We start from the raw sequence: 25,490 nt of genomic DNA on the forward strand, positions 1-25,490 counted from the left end.
AGAAAAGAAAACAATATGTAACAAAAATGGTTTAACATTTTCCAAACAAAGACTTCTGTAATATAAATAAATGCACTAAAATAGCACCAATTCAAGTTACATTAAACATTTCTCAAATTCTAAGTGGGAGGTTGACTAATTGAAAGAACTAGTCCTCATAGGTTGTGTATTCATTGCAATGGGCATTACATTTCTTAAACTATCATCCTCCACAATATTAATCCAACGGCAGACTGTGGCTATCCACTTTGCTATAGGAATCGTGAAGCTACATTTATGATTCACGACAGGGCATCAATGCCATCGTCATGCAGAGAAAGGTAAAATTGTAAAGAAATTAATAGAAAAATGTACACGTCAAATATTTTAAATTAATCGCATGCGTTAACACATTCGTTTTGATAGCTCAAGTTCAAATATACAGTAAATGGATGAATATGGAAAGTATAAATCTTACGTCTTGTTACTGATCACCATTTCTTTTAAGTTTTCACCATTTATAATCACATTTTTGCTTTCACTAGTTCATTTTAAATTATGCTGCGGTGTGACAAATACATTTTCACTAATTACAAATATTCCATGTAGTCTCAATTAATATAAGCTCATAATAACTGCATGCATAATAATTAAAAATTAGCGAAATGCTGTTTAAAATAGTTTTAGATGGAGTACAGCATGTCACACAGCAGGACATGTTGGCTTTCCAAAAGTATGTAATGTCGATTTTCTATATGCAGCATCATGCTCCATATGCTGCTTGACAGATCAACACTCCCATAGCATTCACAGCGGAGGTCTTGTGTGTGTGTTTTCTGTTTACATCATACTACGAGTGTGAATTTGTCTGTGGGAGGAAATCTAAATAATCTATTGTCATAAGCACAGCTGTACTTGACTGTGGAGAGATAGAGAGCCCTTGCAAGCAGTGAAGTTAAATTAATTTATTCTGTATTGTCTTCACAGGCCACACACTTGCCATCCAAACCATGTGAGTCTGTGTGTGGATATTAAAGTAGCTTGTGAATTGTTACAATTCCTTGGTTGGCTGTGTTATTTTGAAACAGCAAGGAACACAATAAAAACCTGTTTTCCACATCAAGTAAACCCCTTAATAACTTGCATTAGTGCTTGCTTGTCATGTTTCACCTGTAGACTGACGTGCATCAATCCAATCAAACATCCTTTCTCTGTGTTGTGGAAAAATCACTAGCTGATGGCCACATGTAGCTAGGTTGAAGTTTTTTCCACCTGTCAAACAAGCAAACAAAAACTTTAATCAGCAATGACATTAGATTGTACATTCATTGAGAGCTTTATTAGGAACACCTGCACACCTACTTATTCATGTGATTATCTAATCAGTCAATCACGTGGCAGCAGTGAAATGCATAAGATCATGCAGCTATGAGACAGGAGCTTCAGTTAATGTTCACATCAACCATCAGAATGAGAAAATAAATATGATCTCATTGATTTCAACCGTGACATGATTGTTGGTGCCAGACAGGCTGGTTTGAGTATATCTGTAACTGTTGATCTCCTGAGGTTTTCACACACAACAGTCTCTAGAGTTCACTCTGAATGGTGCCAAAAGCACCTTGTTCATGAGAGAGGTGAACAAAGAATGGCCAGACTGGTTTGAGCTGAAAGGCTACAGTAACTCAGATAACCACTCTGTACAATTGTAGTGAGCAGAATAGCATCTCAAAATGAACAACACATTGAACCTTGAGGCGAATGGGATATAACAGCAAAAAAAGATGTTGGGCACTTTATTAGGACCACAGTGTTCCTTATTAAGTGCTCAGTGAGTGTATAATTCTGTCTGTCAGTCCTTTAAAACAGGCAATTCATGTTTTTTGTGTCCCCTTTTAAAAAGAACATTTTAGATAGAATTTGATTTCCTGCATTTTCATCTAGGAGGATTGCAGATGTGCTTGTCTTCTATTAGGGAAAACAGAAAACTTTAACTGAGCTGAGAGCTTTGAGTTGAATAAATATATAGATCCTCAAGTGAGGTTTCCAGCAACCTAATGACCAAACCAGTCTGGGAAAAGGAATCTTTGGGCTCCTCTTTTTCTATGGAGGGGGAAACGTTTTAAACTTTAACTTTATGCATCCTCTTAATGTCAGCAGAAATTTCTGGCCTGTCAGAAATAATACCAAGACATAAGACCCACTCAAGAGACATAATCTCATTGTAGCTCAGTAGTCTAACTTTAGTCTACTGTTTAAACCGAATCAGTTAAACACTACATTTCAAACTTGATGACATATTCAGTTCGAAATGGGACCAGTAAACAAAAATAGCATAGTCCTGTTCTCTATTTTTCTATAGAATCTGGTATTAATAATTTTATATCAGTACATGTCACTACAGAGGAAACAGAGATGGAAAGATATGCTATATTCAGTTCATTATGTGATGCAGTTCCTCCACATTGTTTTGTCAAATATCTTCGAGGAAGATCTCATCCCGCTTTCTCCTAATGTTTTGTTACAGATGGTCCATTTACAGGCACTCCTCCCACTTACTTTTACGACGCAGAACGGGCGGAGGAGCAGCGACGACACCATGACATCCTGCCCTACATCGATGACTCTCCCTCTTCTTCTCCTCATCTTAGCTCCAAGAGCCGCAGCAGTCGAGACACCCTCTCTTCTGGCTCACTCGAGTCCTCCAAGTCTGTAAGTCATCATCACATAAGCCAGCCAACCTACCAATCAGAGAATGACAAAAAAAAAAAAAAAAAATTGTTTTTGTTAAGCAATGAAGATTTTTGTTTCCATGTTATGTACATCTCATTTACAGTTTTACAAAAAAAATTCAGTAACTCTTTATAATAACATTCACTAATAATATTAAAACATTAACAAATACAACATTAACATATCATTATATAATATATTTAGAAATACATTTTAAAATATATGGAATATATTTACAGTATATGTCTAATAAAATCCTTAATGTTTTATATTTTTTACCATATATATGCAAGACTTTCATGGACCCTCGGTTGAAAAGAGAAATCCATTCTGTTTATAATAGATCTTTAATACAGATTATAAACCATTGTACTAGTAAACCCTCATGTATTTATAGCCTCAGTGGTATAGGTAACAAACTCAGTGAGCTGTGAAATATGACCATTTTCAAAAATGCTGTGCCTGCGAATTACAATTATAATTGAACAGTTGGTGCTTGCCACAGCTTAGTAAATATCATATACCTTGGCATAGTGCAGAAAATCTCACATTACATGCAGTCAAGCATGATAGAAATTAATTATTTCTAAATGCCACTGTTATCAACCATGGTTTGAAAGCACCATAGCTTTCATTTCAGAGCTTCAGTAAAAGCATCTTCATCATACCTACATAGTAGCCATACCACCAAATTAAATCATCCATTGTAAAACAGCATTCTTGCTTTATCTACACAGCCATTGGCTGTCAAAAAATTATTAAAATCTCTCCCTTGCCAATACGATGCCTAGAGGCAAGGAGTTTTTTTTTCTTCTTTTGACCCCTGTGTTTAACTCATACATGCATGCTTGTGTACAAACTCACCTGCAGTATACACTCATGCACCCTCCCCCAGTAACACACACATACATGCTCTATACATGTTTACCCAACATACACACAGCAGGATTTGTTACATGGACAGATTCAGAGAGGGATTTGCTGTGTAAACATCTTGCATGTCAACCTGAGATCACTAAATTGACACTGCAGAGGCCATGGCTGGTTCTCACACAAATTAGCCATTTCTCAATTGTTTCATAAGGGGAGACACATTTTTTTTTTAATTACCTCAAAAACTGCTACATTATAAATAATATGATTACTGCTGTACATTGATGCTAAAATAAAAACATTTAAGTTAGCCATCTTAAGTCTTTTTCATCATTTTATGTTATTCTTTCGTCTGTCTTTCATCCAGCATCTCCAGGACTTTTAGTAAAAAGACAGGACCTCTTGTAATGATAACAGCATCTGTGTATATTTCTCATGACTTTTCAACTCTTTGTGGTGTTTTTTCCTCCCAACAAATTTGCATTGACGGTAGGGCTGAAATGATTAGTCGACATTATCGACAATGTAGACAGTAAAATATTGTCGACAAAAACATTTGTTGTCGAATAGTCGTTAAATCTCATTTAACATAACAAGAGATCATGAAATTCTAATGATGACATGAGAGAGGAGCAAAGCAGCTCGCACCTGACTGAGGAGAGGAAGAAAACGCATGCCAAGATGCACTCTAAACTTTCCAAACAGCTTTATGTGATGTAGATCACAAAATATAATGGAATTAAAATGGAAAAATGCAAAATAAGGAAATACAGAAGGACTGTCATCGTGAAATAAAGCAGAGCTGGATCTGGCATTCCTCATAAGCAAAACCTGCATGTCAGAGCATCTAAAAAGCAAACAACCTGGTATTGTATCTTCAATGCATCCTTTATTAAAGTTCAAATAATAAGGAATTGCATCATAAACAAACTACAAAAATGTCATTTCTCTGTGCGGTCAGCGTCACGTCTATGTGTCGCATGAAGGGGGAGAGATTGAAACTGCACCCGACTGAGGCATCCTCTGGCGTGGGGACGCCCGTCCCTCATGCGTGTTTGCTGTAGATAGATTTATAACGTGATGAATTGGACGTATTGAATCATAATATACTGTATCCTATGTGTCAGGTGTGGATCTTATTGTGAAGTAAATCGGTGATACGCAGCTCTATTAAGAAGAGAGAGATGAATTTGTACTGAATTAAACTTAATAAAAAAAAGTTGTTTTTTTTCTTGGAATTCAGTGAATGTCATTTAGAGGTATTTTTAAAAAAGATGATTTTGTCCTCTTTATTGTTAGTAAGCACGTTTAATACAACCTTTTAAGTCTAGGCACAAGCTGAATAGTCAGTTAAGAGCCAATGATTAATCGTTTCAATAATCAACCGAATAGTCGAATAATCATTCTAATAATTGTTAGATTAGTTGATTATCAAAATAATCGTTAGTTGCAGCACTAATTGACGGCATAGTTAGGTTACATAGATGAGATGAATAATGAAAGCTGCTATTATAGAACCAGACCTCAGACACTCCTCGTCTTCTCGCATACTTTTCGTTAAACTTCAAACCCACCACACTTTTCTCTTACTTCACCTCAGTATATTTCTGACAGAAAGGTATATCTTTTCCATAAGTTTGTTGCTGTGTGTTTGGCCTCATAATTTAATGGTTCTTGTTTTTTATTCAGATTCTGTTTTTATATTTATTAGTAAACACTATTTAAAGTACAATACAATATATGAGTGGGACATCTTCCCATTCAGTATCTTATTACATAACTTTATCCTCCCTAATACAATTTGATTTCTCTTTATAATGTAATGTACAAATTCTTCGTCTAAATTCAGTACTGAATAAAATCCTTTGTTACACAACAAAAGTTCTCTACAAGGATTTATTAAGTTCAGTATCATGTGGTATGAATGTGTAATTTAATTACATAGGCCTAATACATTTTTTTATTCTAATACATTTTAATAAATATATTAAATCATATAATAGGTAATTGTTCATGACATACTGTCTGTTCTTTAATCATATTTGCTGTTTCACTGAAAGTTTGTAGTTTCCCAGCTTTCCTTCAGAGCCTTTTTCATTTGTGCTCTCTGTGTGACAATGAAAATATTTTTTTGTTATCCCTAAGAAAAAAATCTCGTTCTCAATAAGTGAGGATTATTGTTTGACCGGCAGAGATGAGCTCAAATCATTCTCATACACTGAAACACAGACAGGCTTTCATTAATAAATATGTGGATGAATAAAAGATGGTGGTCTCGAGATACATTGGTGCCCCCCTGGGGAGAGATGTCTAGCGCCCAAGAGTTAATGAATAAACTCCATGCTGCAGATATCAGTGGCAGGATTTACTCTGTCACCTGGTGGGGTTTCACTTCAGATATCTATTTGTACGATGTGAGCTGCTTTATCAGAAGAAAAGTATGCAGTGTGATCCAGGGACAATCACAGATTCTTTGGGTTAAAGAGATAGATCACCCAAAACTGAAAATTCTGTCATTGTTTACTTAACCTCATGCTGTTCCAAACCTGTATCACTTTCTCTTTTTTCCATGGAAAACACACAGGAAGATGTTTGGCAGTATGTTAGTTTCAGTCACCATTAACTTTTGTTGCATCTTTTTTCCATAAAATGAAAGTGAATGGTGACTGAGGCTGTTATTCTTTGGTCTTATACTTTTCATATGCACAACTAAACATTATCTTATGGTTGTGCATATAAATATGAAAAGAAGGTATTATAAATCTAAAACATTATGAGCATTACCTTTTTTAAAGCTTGATACAAGACGGTATAGACAGAATTGATAGCAGAGTCTTAAGGCAGATGGATGTGTATCCTGAAATCTGGACTAGAAAGTCTCGTGAGACAATCACAAACATCTGTGGTTTTGACTACCTGTGCTGTGGCCATGGAAACCAACATTCCAGGCCTATTTAGCCCCTATCAGCACTCTGTAACCTAAACTCATGGACAAAAAATAGAAATTCTGGATGGATTCAAGGTCCATGGTATCTTGATCCTTTACTCAAGACTTGCTGGATAGTGTAAACTCCATGAAAGGCCTTATTCAGTTCAAAGGTGTTATGAATTTCCCATGATTCTCATGTAGCCAAGACACTTATTGTAAGGCTAGAGAGCAGCTCCATTGAACCAATGCCAAATTGCTATTTTATAGCTCATTCCAACATTGTCAGAATGTAATGTAATATCATATGATTTTGAACTTTGTTGCTCAGAAGTGTATGAGATGTTTCTCTCTGTGTGCAGGCTGAGTTGGACCTGGAGAAGGGCTTGGAAATGCGGAAAAGGGTGTTGTCTGGAATCTTGGCCAGTGAAGAGACCTACCTCAGCCACCTGGAGGCGCTGCTACTGGTGAGAGATGCTCAAGCTTGAATTGTTCTAACTGCTTACATCAGGGTGATTGGACTGATATTTTGACAGAGCTCTGTTTGTATGGGATCACACCAGTGAGAAAATGAGTGATCATGCTCTTGAGCAAATCTGTCATCTAGTGTGTGTGTGTGTGTGTGTGTGCGCAAATGTGGGTAGGTGGGTGATGTTCTGAATTAACAGGGCTATACCAAATTATTTAGTCCTCAGCTTAATCCATGGAGCCCATGGAAGGTCACACATTCTTGTGTCTCTTTTCTCTTGATTAGATGTGTCTAAAATATTAACCCATTCCACTTGGGCTTTCTTAAGTCCTTTTGAAAGTGGACAATGTTCATACTTGTGTCTTGTCAGTGACCTTTGGCTTTGTTTAGGCAGGTAGCAAAAATATGGTTTTGTTTTTTGCATATTCAACTTAAAAACATCTAATACATCTAAAAATAATATGCATGGAATTTTTACAAACCTTTTCCAGATTTTGCTAAGTGATTATTTTGTAATGACTAAAATTATTGTTTAATTTACTTTTACTTTTTAATATATTTTTCCTTTTGCCTGACCATGTTGCCATTATTGCTATGAGCATCTCGCAAACATTCAAAGTTTTATACTATATATTATATATATATATATAGTTATATGGTGGTGTAAATACTCTTCAAAATTTACACCACCAAACATTTAATCCTGCTTCTCTTCCTGCTCATTTGTCAGCCCATGAAGCCCCTGAAAGCAGCGGCCACCACTTCCCAGCCTGTCGTGACTGTTCAGCAGATCGAGACCATATTCTTTAAAGTGCCTGAACTCTATGAGATCCACAAAGAATTCTACGATGGCCTTTTACCCAGAGTGCAACAGTGGAGTCACCACCAATGTGTGGGAGACCTTTTCCAAAAACAAGTGAGTATAATTTGATATTTTGAAATGTCTCATGTTAAAGGAATAATCTGTGTTCAATACAAGTTAAGCTCAATCGACAGAATTTGTGGCATAATGTTGATTACCACAAAAAATTATTTCCTCCATTATTTTCTTTAGAAAAAGCAAAAATGGAGTTTACAGTGAGGCCCTTACAACAGAAGTGAATGGGCCAATGTTTTGAGGTTTTAGAGGAAGAAACATGAGGCATATACTTTTATAAAAGCAATTACAATAATTCTTCTATTAAAATTCATATATTATTTGATCTGTAAAGTTGTTTAAATTGTCATTTTTACAGTCGTTTTAGGGTTCGTTGACATTACATCATCATGGCAACAAAGTTGTAAAATTGGCTATAACTTTAAAAAGAAAAGGTTAGTAAGCAATTCATCACACAGAAATCATGTTAACATGCATAAGTCTTGTGGCCATACTTTTAAAACTGTGAATATTTTAATGTTCACTGATTGGCCCCATTTTAAGTGCCTCACTGGAACCCAGATTTGAGCTTTTTTTTTTATACAATTTCCATACAGTGATTTGTTTTTTGTGGTAATCAGTATTATGCCACAAATGCTGTCGATTGAGCTTAACTAGTATCGAACCTGGAATATTACTTTAAAGTCAACATGGAATCGAATACACATGCCTGGTCTTATTGTGCGCAATTTGTCAGTGCACGTTTTTCTAAAGAAAAAGGGTTTGTCTTTGTAATTTTTCATCAAAATGTACAAACTTGCTCCGCCTGTGTAATAACTTTCCTTTTTGACTGAAGTCACCAAGCCCACTTATTTTTCAACCCCACCCTTCCAACAATCTACCTCCAATTTGGTATTTAATGCCCACTTTTCACGATCCAATCAATTTCCAATGGATAAAAGTCCTGCCCTACAATTTTTCTCATAAAATATAATTTCAGAAACACTACAAGTAAATTTAATTCAGATAAAAGTTGGTTGCGAATGTTGTTTCATTTTGAAAATAACATTTATGTAAAAAGAATTTGCTTCTCATGTTAAAGTTTTACTTATTTAAGAATTTGATCCTGAACAAATTAGAATCACATTTGATAAAATGTGACTATTCACATTCTGTCTACTTCTTGTGCGCCATTAGGCTAAATAACAATTATTAACATTTATAAGTGAATCAATCAAAGAATCCTAAATGAACCATTTATGCCCCTAAAGCGACATCACACAATCACAGAACGTCTTGACTGTAGGAGTCTGTGTAGCATTTAATCAAATAATAATCATATCAAATCTGCCTTATTTCACCCCGCCACTTGAGCAGTTGCTACAGTGTGTGCTTTGTGTCTTGAGGAGAGGGCTATTAATAGTCCCATTTGAGGATTGTGTTCTCTATCTCTCTTCTCCCTTCTCTTTTCCATTAAGTTTTTTCCTCATGTGACTGGTGAATGTTAGGGGGGCAGATAAATCCCCACTCACTTTGTCTGGGTGTTGTGCACTGAAGTCATATTCTACATTTATTTATTTATCTTTCAATTTTTTTCCTTCACTGTTCTCCCACTGTATTCCACCATCCCACATTTAATAAATGGAAGCCACAGTAGCTATGTTGTGTTTCTCCCAAAAGGTGCTCCGTTTTCTTCAGACAGTTAGTCATTCAAGCAGTCATTTTGACTGGAGCCTATTTGTCACTGATCCTCACACTCTCTCCAACGTCCATTAACTAGTATCCGAAGGCAGGAGGCGAGGCAGCGCCTGAGGAGGCAGCCTCCCTAAAAAGACAGTCGCTAGCAGCAGGAGACAGAGGAAGATGAATGAAAGAGAGAAATATACTGAGATTGTCTGCATGAGAACTTAGTCGATGATAGAAATATCTCCCGCAGCTTGTGTCTTACTGGCAGCTCATGTGGAGTAAGAAAGCACAACACAAATTAGGAGAAGAGTCGCTGCGGCGTATCGACAGGTTACAGGAGCTTGTTTGTCAAAGGTAAAGCATGCTGACGTTTGTTTTCTTGCTAAGCTATGAGAGCGTTGTTAATATTACCTTTCGCTTGCGATAAATGCTTTATGCCTGTCAGTGACATCGTATGTAAATTCTCTGCATACTAAAAGACATTTCCATCTTTTCAATGAAGATCTGTGACCTACTTAAAATTGTTAAGTGCACAGAGCAAAGGAACACACTTTCATCTTCAGCTGGGCCCGGCATATGGTCATGTCATCATGAGGAATTGTGTCTAGGCTGAGAGGATGTGTGCACTACTGTGCTAAAGTCTCTGTCAAGCTGTCTCTACCAGCTGACGAATCAATTTATGAGTTTGTTTCTGTGGTGCTTAGATACATCTCAACCTTCTCAATATGGCCTTGTCATGCAACACCTCACTTGTACTGACACTTTATGGAGTGTGAGTCACACTAGTAGTGTAGTTACAGTTACCTGAATGAAGACTGTTGATCATAACAAATATAACTGGGAGGAGATGGCACACTCGTAAAAATTGAATGGAAGACATTGTGAAGTTCAGTATGCTGGCTGAAGGAATGGAAGTCCCACCTTTCAAAGACCCAGTCACCTCTTCGCTGTTAATTCACTCTTGAATGGGCATTTTCTGGACCAGCAAATAAAAATACAGTATTTGTTTTAGCATGATTTGAGCTCAAATGTATGAAACCATTGTTTCATTTTATTTCTGATTTCAAATGAGTAGTCTTGACTAACAGTTTTGGTCTTTACCCATTAAAAAAGATTGGAACTTTACTTGCATGTAGTGTTCTGTGTGTGATCAAATTAAAAAGTAATTAGTTACTGTAATCTAATTACTTTATAGTCAAAAAAAGTTTATTTATGACCCCATAATGAGTCGTTGGGAATGAGAAATGTTATGTGCTGAATGTATGGCTTGTGTGTAACAATGAACAAGGAACAAGGAACAAATATAGACATTATTTTGAATTTGAGCAGTGATGTGTTTAAGAAAGTAATCTAAAAGTAAAGTAATTATTAATGTGATTACTTTTCAATAAAGAAATCAGTAAAGTAATCTTATTACAATTTTAGAAGAAATAATAAAAAATTTGTAGTGGATTATTATTTTTTAGTAACTTTTACATCACTGCTCGGATGCCTATTGCCTACCTATGAAACGGGTACACGTGGATGTTTCCAGGATGGCCACCAAGTGAACTGACTTGCTGTAAAGTGGCTTTGATCCTAGTCAAGGTAGATTTAATATGTAATTTGATGCAAATGCAAAGGAGCCTAATTTTTTGGTCAAATTAAATATGGTATTTTCTCTGACAACTGTCTGTGGGTGTGTTTATTTGTTTATGTATGCTTTAAAGACATTTAATTGAAGTACATTGCAAAAATCCAGCTTCTTCGCGATTTAATGTATCAGCTCACACAGTTTAGTCTTGGTTGGACTCAGCTTGGTGTGTGTGTGTGTGCTGTTGCTTTATTACAGTCATCATCCCTCTCCACACTGTAATGAGGTTGTCACAGAGTAAACTCCCATCCTCCATGCTGCAGATAGACTCTGGCCCGCGGCATCCGTTTCTGCTCAGCAGGGAGAGGATTGCACACACTGGCAAAATCACTTCAGTTTTGGACTCTTGGGTCTGTGCAGGAGAAAAGATTTATCCCCAGATGTACTGTACCACCAAGTGGGGTTACTTAGTGTTGTGGGGTGGTTTGGAGAGAAAAGGAGAGACTGACAGATGACCAAATCTCACTGTCAAAACAGTGATGACATTAATTTCAGTCCAAAAGTTAGTATTGTACTTTCATATGCTTCTGTAATGTGTGGAAGAATTTTAAAGCCTTCCAAAAAAAATTTAATCCTGTCATTATTTACTCACCTTCATTTCATTTAAAACCTTGTTCCTTTTTTCTTCTTTGGATCATAAAAAAGAGGATTATTTGCAGAGTGTCCAAGCTGCTCTTTTCCATGTAAACAAAAGTAGATGGAGACAAGGGCCTGTCAAGTTTCAATAAGGATAAAAAAGCACCATAAAAGTAGTCCAAAGAACTGGTGTGCTATATTCCAAGTCTTTTGAAGTCATTTGATATGTAAGGATTTGTGTAAGGAATACAAAGTCTGTTTACAGATACATATGAATAATCTTGAATAAATAATAAGAGAAAAATTCACGCATGCGTACATTCAAACTAGGCACCTCAAAACCAGGTTTAAATAGCAACTGAAACATCACAAGGCATTGATACCTCCAAAAACTTGGTGGAAATGTTGTCTCAGATTTCACATGTGAAGAGGTTAGCCAACCCCATGTATGATCATTACATATTGAAATCTAAAAGGTACTATAGCAAAAATGGAGGGTCCTAAGGGTCCTAAAATATGGCAGAAATGGTCATGTATAAGTAAATCGTGATTGATTTTGGTGATATAAACCTTGACAAACATTATAAGTGGACTTAAAAATAGACTAGTCCCTTATATGGTCCCTTTAACTGTCAAATTCACACACAGGGTAAAATCATTTAGAGTTTTTTCTGACTCAACTCCAGCCTCTCATATTATCACACATATACACCCACACAAACCCATTATCATCTAATGTATATTTGTATTTTAAGAGATTGATTGGGCTGTTCAACCAGAGAGAGATTTCAATGCTGGCAGAGGGCCATTGAGTTGGATGGGCTAAATCAGATTTCCAAATGTGCTTTTTACAAGCGCCAGCCACACATATTAATTGCTCACCATAGAGTTGGCCTCTGCTGCCATGGCAACCGCTGTAGGCTCTATAAACACTCACAGCAACAGTCCAGCTGCTCCTGCGGCGATAACACCATCGCGTCTGTCCATCCCATGTCGCCATGGTGAGTCTAACAGTCCATCTCACTCATTACTGTTAGCCAACCGCTAGCTGCCATCTTGGATGTACTCATGAATACCAACAGATAGCATCCTGCTGTTTTAAAGTCCATCGTACATAGAAAACGGAGACAAAACATTGAAAGATTCATAAGTGTAAATGACTCACTATGTTTTCTCTTCTTGAAGGCAAGCCAGCTTGGAGTGTACAGGGCTTTTGTGGATAATTACGAACTTGCTGTGGAGACTGCGGAGAAGTGCTGTCAAGCTAACACGCAGTTTGCCGAGATCTCTGAGGTAATATCTACTGGAGTGCTCACGTACCTGTTATTCTAATCCAGGAGCAGTTAACTCCACCCACAATCCCCATTTATGTTTATTTCTAAAGCAAACAAATACTTGCCTCTGATTAGTTAAAGGTAGTGTCCTTCTATTAGGCTGCATTCACACTACAGCAGAATATGCTTCTCAGTCCTGTTTTAGAATGTGAAATTCAGTTACGTTTACACACACAGTTAAGATATTCAATCCGCTCCTGTAAACTGTTGATCAGCTGTATAAACAGGACAATTCGAGAATCACACCTGTTAGTAAATACGGTTGTCAATTCCAAGCACTGATTTTGAAGCCATAGTTCAGGCTTATTGAATAGAATTATAGTTCTAGACCAAAAAGCGAAATTGTTTGCTTCGACAACTTCCATACTAAATTCCCATCAGATCTACACTTTCCTTGATCCATCCCTACATTAAGAAACTTATATTTTCCAGCTTTTATGCTGGGTTTTACCTGCAAGCACTCCCCCATGGGTCACTCACTGATTAACCCGGAGAGACCATTACCAACCAGGACAGCAGACATTAAAGTGCTCCCTAAGCCTCTTCAGAGTTCAGTGGGAGATTTTATGCCTTGCAAAAATGTTATGAGGAATAAAATCTACATGATGATGCCCACCTTGTTCCACTTTATTCCCCCTAACAGTGGTTGTCATGCCAACTACTATTTCCTTTTATACTTTGGATATTCCTCCGTTCTAACACAACCAAAAGCGAACATTAGGATAACTCTCTGTTCACACTGGTTTGCGTAAGTAATGGTAATGCATAATAATATAGTCCTGCGGGGGTGGACAGTTTCCAGTGGGTTTTAGAAATGATTGCCACTGGTGTACAGCTTACAATAGGAAACATTTACACTTACTACATATTTGGATGATATGTGACAGATTAATTTATTATTTTAGTCTTTCATATAGTGCAGCCCATAAATGTAACCATCCAATGTTTCACCTGAGAGCCCATAAACATTATTGGTCAGGAGAAAATCTGCAGTAAAACAGTGAATAAATTGGAGCAACTGATGTTCTACATCTGATTTGATCAGGGTTCATTAACCTCTTTCAGGCCAAGGGCCCCTTGGTAATAGAGAGATGGAGTAGGGGTCCCCTGCTACATATTGTATAAAATTCATTTTTGCAGTTTAAACCTGCTTATAATGGTATGCGTATAAAACCATATTAAGGTATTTAAGTACTTTACGGTGTTGCTTACATTGCTAATCCATTACAATAATCTTTATTGATTTATAGAATGATATACTTGTTAACTGCATTTTAATTTTACTTAATCTATTTTATTGTGGGGTGATAATGAATGTTTAATGCATATTTTCACATTTCAATGCATTGATTTTTGTTGTTGTTGTTTTTTTTCACACACACAAAAAAAATCCAGACCCATGGATTTGTCACTTCAGCCCATACTGTGTGATTGTGTGCAGACAAAGTCATTGTGTACCTTTTTAGAGTTTGTCTCTAATATCTCTGCAGAGTCTCAAGGTCAGGAGCACCAAAGAGTGCAAGGACCTGACTGCCAAATACTCACTGGAAAGTAAGAAACAACAAGATCAAGATATTATATTTTATGCAGTATTTAAGTGTTGCACATTTTATTTACAGCATGTTATGTCTTTTCATTTTTTAAAAATCAGTTGCATAAAACCACTTGAGTGAGTAGGCAAGGTTTCGATTCATCTGTATTTGAGCCTGCAGTATGGAAATGCCTCTTGTGAAAATTCTCCCACTGTGTGTGTGTGTGTGTGTGTGTGCGTGCGCTTGTTTTCTCTTCTGTCATGTCTGCCAGCTCTGCTCTATAAACCAGTGGACAGAGTGACCAGGAGCACCCTCGTTTTACATGTGAGTTACTTTTTATTCAACTGAATGTTTTCTTAAATATCACGTGGAATCACATTTTTCTTGATCTTTTCGGATACTATGTATAAAAACATACTGTAACTTCCTCAATAGCTCAAAATCTCCCCTGTCCAATTATTGAAACTAAGCTCAAAGAATGGCTTGTTCTGAATAAATGAATACATTAACACATGACCACCAACATTTACACACCAATTGCACATTTTCAGTGTTCAGAAACGTGATTACATGGAAACCTTAAAGGGCTGTTTCTATAAAACATGCCATTTGAATTATCATGTCAGATAATGTGAAAAAAATTATCTTGGAATATAAAAAAATTAGATATTTATAAAGACAGAGCAGTCATGTACATATCTTATTTTATAATATGTCTTATGAAATGTAGATGTAAACATTTTTAAAAGCCTGTTTTATCATATTTTATAGATGTATTTCAAAGGGGGGTTTTCAATCAAATAATATACACAATTTTAACCAAGCACAAGTTGCTTATATTCAGTAAATACTCTTTTTAAAATATCAGTAACAATATAATCATTACTGTCACTTTTACTTTATTAAAATAAGAGTCACTTTTAATGGAAGTCTACCGCCATATTAAATTTGAAATAAACATTGAAACCACTTTGTTTCACAAATAACCACTAGATGGTGCCATAAACATGTGAAACTTGCATACCATAGGTTGTCTAATTTAGCTTTTTATTAAAAAATTGCTCTAATAAAGTATGGATACATGTTGGGTTGGTTGTGTGTGTATTTTACAGGACCTTCTGAAACACACACCCTCTAGTCATCCAGACTACCCTCTGCTTCAAGACGCCCTCCGCATCTCTCAGAACTTCCTGTCAAGCATTAACGAAGAGAGCACACCTCGCCGCCAGTCCATGACAGTAAAGAAGGGAGAGGTGAGTGCTAAGACCCTTTCCTTCCTCCTATCTTATCCCTCTCTCTCTCACTCTTATACTGTATGTCCTTCATCTTTTTTTCGATGGAGTGAGTTCATCAAAAACATATTTTTAAAGGGCACAGAAATGTCAAAATTCCAGGTCGCACATAGTGCAGGAGCCCTGAAGCCATCCAACCAATGAACTCCCTACAGATATACAGCTTGTCGTTTCCATCCATCTATTTACACCCCACATCTAAGCCAGCCCGCATTCTGTTCTCCACACAACCTATCCTTGGGCTACATTACCTTCCCTTTATTTCAGACAAGAAAATACTCTCCATTTCCATAGAGGGTACACTATAAATAAAGCAGCCCCTATTCGTTACTGAAATCTTTGCTGCATATGAGTTGTTTGAACTATTAGATTTAATATCTAGCTGTATTTATTTTTAATAAATGATTCTATCAGAATGTAGAGAGAGTTCACACATTATTCATACACATTAATGGGATAATTTACCAAAATTAAAAATTCTGCAATGAAAAAGATGCAAAGAAAGTGAACGGTGACTGAGTAAAACATGTATGCACATGTATGATTATGTCTAATGTCTTGTTTTGTGTTCTACTGAAGAAGGTAAGTCATATGGGTTTGGAACAACATGAGAGTTGTAAATGATGATGAAATAAAATTATATTAGTGTTACTAAATAAGAGTTATACAAATTTTATACAGTATATAAGAAATAAAATTTTAGACAAGAAAAAAGTATCTAGGATGTTGTAAACCAGTAAAAGCTGAGCTGGGGTACTAGACTTCGGACTCAGACTCGGTACTTTAGGCTTCCGATGCAATGAAAAACAAACAAAAAATAACAACATAGGGTGACCATACGTCCTCATTTCCCCAGACATGTCCTCTTTTTCAGACCTGAAAAAAGCGTCCGTCCAGGATTTCAAAATTGTCTCTAAATGCCCAGGATTTGGATTTGTCTTCATATTGATGTGCTCTCTACAGTTAGTGCTATCATACATTCTGTGTATTTGATACTGCGCATCAGTTTTCACGTGTACATGTCCTTACATGTGATTATTCTGGCTGAGAACAGTAGCGCACACTCTTTCAAAGTATTTTTTTAACACTCTTGCCCGTGCTCCCGTGCTATATGTGTGTGCGGGAAAGAGATCGCCATTCACCAGACATGCTCTGCCGCTCTCATCCAGAAATATCAATAATGTAAGTACACTTTAAAAAGTATGTTCCCCAACTCTATTAAATAGAACATGTTTTATCAGACTCACACTTACTACACAAAGTAATTTCTAACTGAAAATATTGACTATATCGAGACAAAATCAAATTTACTACATATCAGGGACATTTAAACTAAAATTACAGTTGAAATAGACCATGATGGAAATTGTACAACTCAGTCCATCACATATTTGTAGCGAAACCTCTGTGTGTTACCTGTAAAGCTGGCAATTGCGTTTAAATGGCAAAAAAGTTAAAAGAAGATACAGTGAAAATACAAATACAATGAAGAACACAAGTGAGGGGAGAAGTCTCAATTCACCTATTATCCATACGAAATATAATGTGAAAAGAATGAAACGTCAGGTCAAGTTGAGTTTGAGTTTAGTGAAGTATGCTACACCTGGACACGGCAGGAGAACTGAAAAGTGTGAAGTGTAGTACTGTAGTATATAAATATTTTTTTAATGGTATCTGATCTTTTCTGTTTTATTTGATGTTGTTGTATTTACTTTTAAAGGGATTATTACATGTTTTAAAATGACCATTTATTAAATGTATTAAACACATTAAATGTACTTAATTAATTACATGGTGTATATTTCACCTATAATTTTAGATAAAACTAAACTAAATTGAATGGACAAATTGAAAATTATGTAAAAATAATAATAATAACAGCAACTCTGGTTGTAATGACTAATGCAGCTTTCACTTTCTTTAGTGTATGTTGGAGTGGAGGGGAAAAGCAAAACATAATTTAAATTTCAAGTTCAACAGTTTTGTCTTCATACACCTGAAGCATATGATTTCATTCAGAAACCACTTTGAAATTTGTTCAGCAGGATACTAATCATTTGTTTTTTGAATTTATATTGACAAATAGTTTTTCTTAGTTGTGTAGGTTATTAATATAAGCTTAAAATATTAATGTTGAGTTAAAGGTTACAATTTTAATTCAGATTCTTGAACACCACTTCATTCAGACACCACTCGGTCTTGAGTCCGACTCGACTTGGACTCAATTGTTTAAAGACTCCGACTTGACTCCGACTCTACTAAGGTGGACTCGAGTCCAACACTACTGTGATGTCATCAAGTTGTTTCCCATCATGCTCTTATTTTGTGCTGTTAGTAGAGAGCAAGTGTAGTGCCTCGTTCTGAAAATCTGTATTTTGGCATAGAACAGCATGACGTCACATCAAGTCGGACAGAAATTCTTATTGACATGTACCCGGCAGTGATCTCAAATAAGCCTAAAGAGACGTTTCTTTTTGATGTGCGTGTCATCACACACTGAGCCTCTCTGTTCCGCCCCTTCATTCCAGTACTCCGGCATAGGGAGAGTGCCAGATGAATTGTTACCGTGATTGATGGGTAGCATTGGTTGCATGCAATTTGCCATAATGAGCCACCTCGCTCTTACTCGCATCTCATTGATTATTAATATAAGGGGCATCTTGTGTGGAGCAGGCTCCTCCCACATTGAGCAAACACCGAGAGGGAGTTTGTTACTGTTCAATACAACCCTCCCTCCTTTCTCCTTCGGGAGCCTGTGGACAGAGCAAGCTGATCAAATATTAATAGTTAGTACATGAAAGAAGCTCATGGAGATCAATTTGTTGTGTAGCTTACACAAGCCTTAAGGGTAGTTCGCACCATTCAAGTTTTTCTGTCCATCAATGCTATCTTTTTGCATAGTTTTAAAAAAAAAAAAGATGTATACATGCACTAGATGGACATCTTCAACCATCATGTTGCTTTTTTCCCCCAGACGTACAGTTTAAATGCTGTGCCAGGTTAAAAATAACTTTAATTTTTTAAAATGCGTCTTGGAACACCTGTGTTATATTAGTTTTGGTTCGTTATTGCTTTTTAGCGTAAGGACAATTTCAGTCTGAATGGCCCCTTTAATTTGCCTTCCTTTTTGTTCTCCATTCGGCCAAGGTTTTAAGGCTGCTAGGGACTTTTAAAGACATACCCAGGGAACAAGAATATCATAGAGGGTGGGATGTTTTGACTTAGGTAAGTAATCAACCACCAAGTACACCTTTGCAACCGCATAGCAATGACATAAATGGTTAGCTACCATCCACAATACCCTATGATTATGATGGCAAATTTTCCACAGGCAAGCATTAGGGATGGACCGATATGAACATTTCTGGCTGATACTGATTTTAACAAACACCTATAGGCTGATTCGGATATTTTGCCACTTACCTTATTTTGTCAACAGATCATTGTTTTACATGCTTAAAGAATGCTTAATTAATTTATAGAGCTACAAATGTGTTTTTTACTGTTTTAACTATAAATTGGTAAGGGTGCAGAGTCACGGACGCATCATTGTATTTTATATGATTCTCTAGCTTGGTCATCCTTATATCAAAGGAGAAAGCTACATATGTATTTATTTATTGCTAAAGCTCTTTTAGGTAAATTACCTTCCTATATATCAAATCTTTTAACTTATTACACAAACATTTACCATACTAGGTCTGGCTCTCACATTCGGCTAAATGTCCCAAGGGTACTGTCAGAATCTGGTAAAGGTGCTTTTTCTTTTTATGCTCCTTGTGCCTGGAATGAACTGCAAAATGTACTTAATCTAGATGCACTTCCAACCCTGGCCACTTTTAAACGTCTCTTGCACAATGTTTTAAAGGATACTTGTAATTGTTTTTCTTGATCCGCTTTTATTTATTTAGTTCTTAATTGTGTAAAATGTGGCATTGTTATCTTATGATTTTTGTGTGTGAAACTTTATGTTGCCGCCGTCTTGACCAGGTCTCTCTGGAAGAAGAGATAGTAATATCTCAATGTGATTCTCCTGGTTAAAATAAAGGAAATAATCATAATAATAATAAATTATTTCCAATATATATATATATATATATATATAATTTACAAATATATAAATTCTGATATCAAAGTCAAAGTCTGCTGGTTTCATAGTGTTTTGGATGGCTTCCAGAATCATTTAGCCTGTAGATAAGGGCCGTTTTCACAACAGTTATGTCCTTTTATGGCAATTTTTCTGCGTAAACACGAGAATAAGAAAAAATGCATCCCTAGTAAGCACCCCTGACATTTTCTTCAGAAAACATGATTACTTTATTTAAAATGCTTAATCTGTCGCTTATATTCATTTAGTTGTGCTAGAGATGCATTTAACTTGGGCAGAGTGGTATGCGGTTCTAAGGTTACCTATTCCCAATGCACAAAGATCTCATTATTTAAAGAGTAACTTCAGAACTGATATCTGTAAGCAGCTAGAAGCATTAGCATGATGGTCATGGTTGAGTTGGTTAGTTAAGGCTTCTAGTGTTACCCATACTGGAGGCTGGAAGTATTCAGGTAAGAGGGAGGAGAGATTCAGGGTGGCCCCAGAGGCCTACACTAGCTGGGCAGAAGCCACGTTATTAAAATGTAAATGAACCCAGTGCCTCTTTCAGAAAGCAGCTTTAAGTGTCTGCGATGCACACACACACACACAAACAGCATAGCATGATTGACTTTATACGTACCTTATCACACCTGAAATTGCACATTATATGTGCACACACACATTCCCAATACAAGTATGCCCATTAAATATGCTCACAAAATGGAAGCACTGTGCACACAAAGATGCATAAACACAAAGACACAGAAACGATCCAAACATGATAAATCCTGTAGATACACATCAGACATATATGCATACACAGCAAAATGACCTCAGGCTCTTCAAAGCCACCTGCTCAATTCCGAACAGACCATCATGCATATACACACATCAGCATTTGTTTGATGTGTTTTGCTACATTACCTTCAGGGCACAATCTGTTGAGAGGCATATGTTTAAGCGTTTTGGTGCTTTATTCCTTGTTAACAAATAAATGAAACTATCAATGAGTTTGGTAGTATTAATGAACAGAAATGAAAATCATTATATGTTGCATGTTACAACAAAGGGATTAAAAGATAGTTTACTCAAAAATAAAAACTGTGTTATCATTTAATCATCCTCATGTTGTTCCAAACCCATATGACTTTCTTCTGAGGAACACACAAAAGAAGCAGATTGCTAGGGATTGACAGCCTCAGTCATTATTTGCTTGTATTGTATAGAACAAAGATGCAATAAAGTGAATAGTAACTGAGGCTAAAATTCTGCCTAACATCTCCTTTTGTGTTTCACAGAACAAAGTCATATGGGTTTGAAACAACACAAGGATAAAACAATTTACATTTTTGGGTAAACCATCCTTTTAATCTAAAAAAAAAAACCAAACACTCAATATTTTGTTCTTATTTGCTGTTTGTGTGTTTAACTTTTCAGTGGTTTCAGTCTGATTGTAGTGGGTGATTATGAGATATTGCCATTGTCATTTTTCTACTGGAGGCGAGCGGTTGGAAAATGTCATCTGATGTGCTGAGACAGCTCATTTGAGGGTATTTTCTTTCGTAGCGCAGAAAACACATCATGCTCACATTAGAGAACAAGAGCCTGGTATAGATTTGCAAAAAATGTGCAGTATATTACAAGTGTTTATGAAAGGTTTTTAAGTAGAATACCAGGCCTATTTGTTTTTGTGTATGTGTGTATTTGAGTCTGCACAAGGTCCTTGCATTTCACCAACAGTAAGATTGTTCCGAAAATGCCACTTATGTGGTGGCTGTGGTGTGTGGTGCTCTGAAAGAATTGCAGTTTTAGTATCTGCCATTGGGTGGTTTTTTTATAATATTGTTGGTCAGTTTTAGAAAATTTCAGTATGCAATCATACAACTGTGAAAGAGAAACTTTAATTTAGATTGAAGACTACTGGATTTGTTTTACATAGTCCACAGTTGTGTCTGATTGTCTCCATTTAGACACATTTCTGGATAAAGGTTTAAACCCTTATTTAAGAGGCCTTATCAAAGGAAAGTAAACAAACATGGGTCTGGACTGGATTGTCTATGAAAAGGTGAGTTGAAAAATAAGAGGTAACATTACCTGAAAAAGAAAGTAATTTCAGGGGAGGCGAAAGTTATTACATTTTGATGTAAGACTATGAAGACAAAAATGGTTTTCTTTGGAATAACGTGCACTGATAAATTGTTTGTATTTGTTGTTTGGTGAGAAGATGCAATGGAAATAAAAATGAATGGTGACTAATGCAAAGTTTACACTACATGATTTTAAGCCCGATTTTCGCTCACCGACATTTTTGTGGAGATCGCCGTCAAAAGCCCAAATCGGAGCTCGCACCCTTGAGCGATGATCGTAATGTATGAATTATCAAAGACACGATCTGAGAGAATCGTAGATGTGTCACCAATGTCAGCGAGATATCTAGAATTTTAGCAGCAGTGCAATGCATAAAATTACACAAATACAGGTCAGAAGTTTCATTTTCACATCAACCATCAGAATGGGGAAAAACTTGATTTTGACCGTGGCATGATAGTTTGTGCCAGACGGGCTGGTTTGAGTATTTCTGTAACTGCTAACAGTCGCTAGAGTTTAATCAGAATGGTGCCAAAAACAAAAAACATCCAGTGAGTGTCAGTTCTGCAGATGGAAACCTTGTTGCCCAGACTGGTTTGAGATGACAGAAAGTCTACAGTAACTCAGATAACACTCTGTACAATTTTTGTGAGCAGAATAGCATCTCAGAATGCACAACATGTCGAACCTTGAGGCGGATGGGCTACAACAGCAGAAGATTACGTCAGGCACTTTATTAGTACCTTTGTTTCTTGGTGACACAATCTTGGTGATGTGGGAGCATTTAGGAACATTGAGTTTCCCTGGATCCCATCTCAGTATTGCTGACTGGGATCTTTTGGACACAAACAAGCTGTAGAGCTTCTAAATTTACAACTGGATTCATGTAACCTATTTTAAGACAATAACATTTACTTACTGTACACAAATACCTGCACATTAATTACTGACAAAAGAGCTAAGCTTAAAAAAGAAATTGCATAGTTTATTGCTGATTGAACTGTTGCATTTACTAAACTGTTGAAAGAGATGAAGTCTTTGGCAAAGCTTTTCTATATGTTATAAATGTTGCCAAATTGAATAGGAATCTCATTATTTGGCTGTGGGACTTTGTACTGGAAATGCGGTGATGCACAACATGCGTCAGGCATGTTGTGCATCACATGTTGACTGCTTGACTGAGTTTTTGATGAGTCTTCCATCTCCCCAGCTGGAGACACACACACAAACACAAATGCTGGAAACTTCACTCAAGCGACCAGTGATACATGTCTGTGTGAGTCAACAGCAGTGATGTGCTTGCATTCATAATGAGTGGTAGTGGTGATTAGTTTGTGAATAAATCTTTTTTTTTTATTATATTTTTTATTGATTAATCTATCAGAATCAATAATTAACCCCCACTATTCATTTTAAAAACAGACAAGAGACTTAAGAATAAAAAAAATTAAATCATACAATTAAAACTACAAATCCCCCTCCACTGCCTCTACCCGAGAACCCTCCAGAAAGGCCAAATAGTTGCCCAATTTTTTATTAAACAAATCCATAATACCTAACCTTCTATATGACATTCCCTCTAATGCCACCGCCCTGCCCATCTCTGTGTGCCACTTATGAAACGAGGGTGCTCCAGCTGACTTCCAACCCCTAAGAATGATTTGTCTTCCAATCATAACACTGGCTAGGACCCAATTTTTTATGTATTTATACCCAAAAAATATTACCGCCCCATCACCTAAAATACAGAGTCTAGGGCAAAACTAAATTTGAGTGTCCAATACATCACTCACAAAACTCTGAACCTTCAACCAAAATTCTTGTATCTTAACACATCACCAAAATACATGGACTGTGTCCTCATCTTCTGATTGGCATTAACAGCAGGTGGTTGTGTCCTTAAGACCAAGCCTATACAACCTAGTAGGGAGGTCCAATAGAATAGATGTCAAATCTTAAATTGCATAAGGCGCACCCTTGCATCTCTAGATGTAGACCTAATGTTTTTTAGAATCCTAGCTCACACTCCCTCCTCCAATACTAATGTAAGCCCGTTTATCGGTCCAATGGTGGTCTCCATTAATACGGATGAAGGTCTCTGCGCGTTACTGTCTTTCCTTTTACGCAACACAACAAGATTAAATGAAATACATTTTCTCTTATGTATTACTTCGTTATTTCATCTCACTCCATAAATGAAAAAGGTTTTAATGATATCGGAGCATCATTAAAAGTGAGCGAATGTTTGATTATTCTTTTTAACTCTTTAATTATATTTTACCTGTTCAGATTAGGAATCTATGTCGCTTTGAGGTCCTCACATTTTTTTTTCTCTTTTACGCGGGTCTCACGATCACAAGCACATCAGTCTTTGATCATCAAACAGAAATAATTGCTATATACCTAAGATCGGTCACATTCACGTTTACACAATCAAAGATACATCAGTATAGCCCCCATGGAATTGCATACACTTGATTTTAACTTAACGTTTTCTTCAGTAGAGGTCATGGCCCCTATTACAGATATAAGTTGACCAACATAACTTCTCTTATAATAACTTTTGATTGGCCATGCCGTGGTTTCCCGCGTACACTTATCTGGAGAAACATTAAATTAAAACAGAGGTAAGACACACCCGAATTTAGATTGGTCAAGCAGCATTTGTGTTCTAAACGGAAATTCCCTTTTTGTCTTTGCAAACCAAGTACACTTGAATTGATGCCAAATATTAGTCGTCACTAATCTGACGCAGACTTGCGGTAACATACGAATCATTTAATATACTTGGGGAAACAATTTCAGAGTCAGTCAGAATAAAATCAAATGTTTACAATTTATTGACCAGGTAATAGAACAATAATTCAAAATCCAATTCATAGAGTAAAATCATCGATCAGTCAAATATAATAACAACAATTCGGAAATCAAGGAATTTATAGAAATATTTACAATGAAAACTACACACAGCAATCCTGTGGGAAGTGTACCTACAGACTCAATATGCTTACCAAATGTTGGTTTCTGTCATTATAATTAGATTTTGGTCCCATATTGAGGGGTTCACAACTGTGGGATCAGAATTTGTAATTGAATGGGTTCTTGATTCCTGTAGATTTACATACAGGAGGTAGTTTGTATGGAGGATCTGGGGGAGGGCACACCTTTAAGGGGCACACCACATTTCTCGTATTTTATAACTTTTAGTTTTTCATTATGGCTGGGAGAATGAGACCAGTTTACCAGGCGCACTGAGACACTTTAAGTGAGGAGGAGAAGGGGGGGAGTAGGGGGAGATGATGAGACTGTAGAAGTGAGGTGTGAGCTTGTTTTCTCGAGGGGTTGTCCAGACTGGCTGGCACCCGCCTTACACTAAGTTTAAATTTTACTCCCATAATCTCTTGAGAGAGGTTGAAGCTCCAT

General features: G+C 36.5%; 1 protein-coding gene across 1 annotated transcript in view; it reads left to right on the top strand.

The window, feature by feature from the left end:
• Positions 1–25,490, top strand: part of LOC127627981 (breakpoint cluster region protein-like) — a 107,114-nt gene that overhangs the window by 60,099 nt on the left and 21,525 nt on the right. The window contains exons 2-8 of the mRNA XM_052104613.1: positions 2,507–2,691; positions 6,874–6,978; positions 7,711–7,896; positions 12,917–13,024; positions 14,556–14,616; positions 14,869–14,921; positions 15,710–15,850. Coding sequence (XP_051960573.1) covers positions 2,507–2,691; positions 6,874–6,978; positions 7,711–7,896; positions 12,917–13,024; positions 14,556–14,616; positions 14,869–14,921; positions 15,710–15,850 — 839 coding nt within the window. The remainder of the gene's footprint in view (positions 1–2,506; positions 2,692–6,873; positions 6,979–7,710; positions 7,897–12,916; positions 13,025–14,555; positions 14,617–14,868; positions 14,922–15,709; positions 15,851–25,490) is intronic.

This window comes from Xyrauchen texanus, chromosome 34 (genome assembly GCF_025860055.1).
Source record: "Xyrauchen texanus isolate HMW12.3.18 chromosome 34, RBS_HiC_50CHRs, whole genome shotgun sequence".
NCBI lineage: Eukaryota > Metazoa > Chordata > Actinopteri > Cypriniformes > Catostomidae > Xyrauchen > Xyrauchen texanus.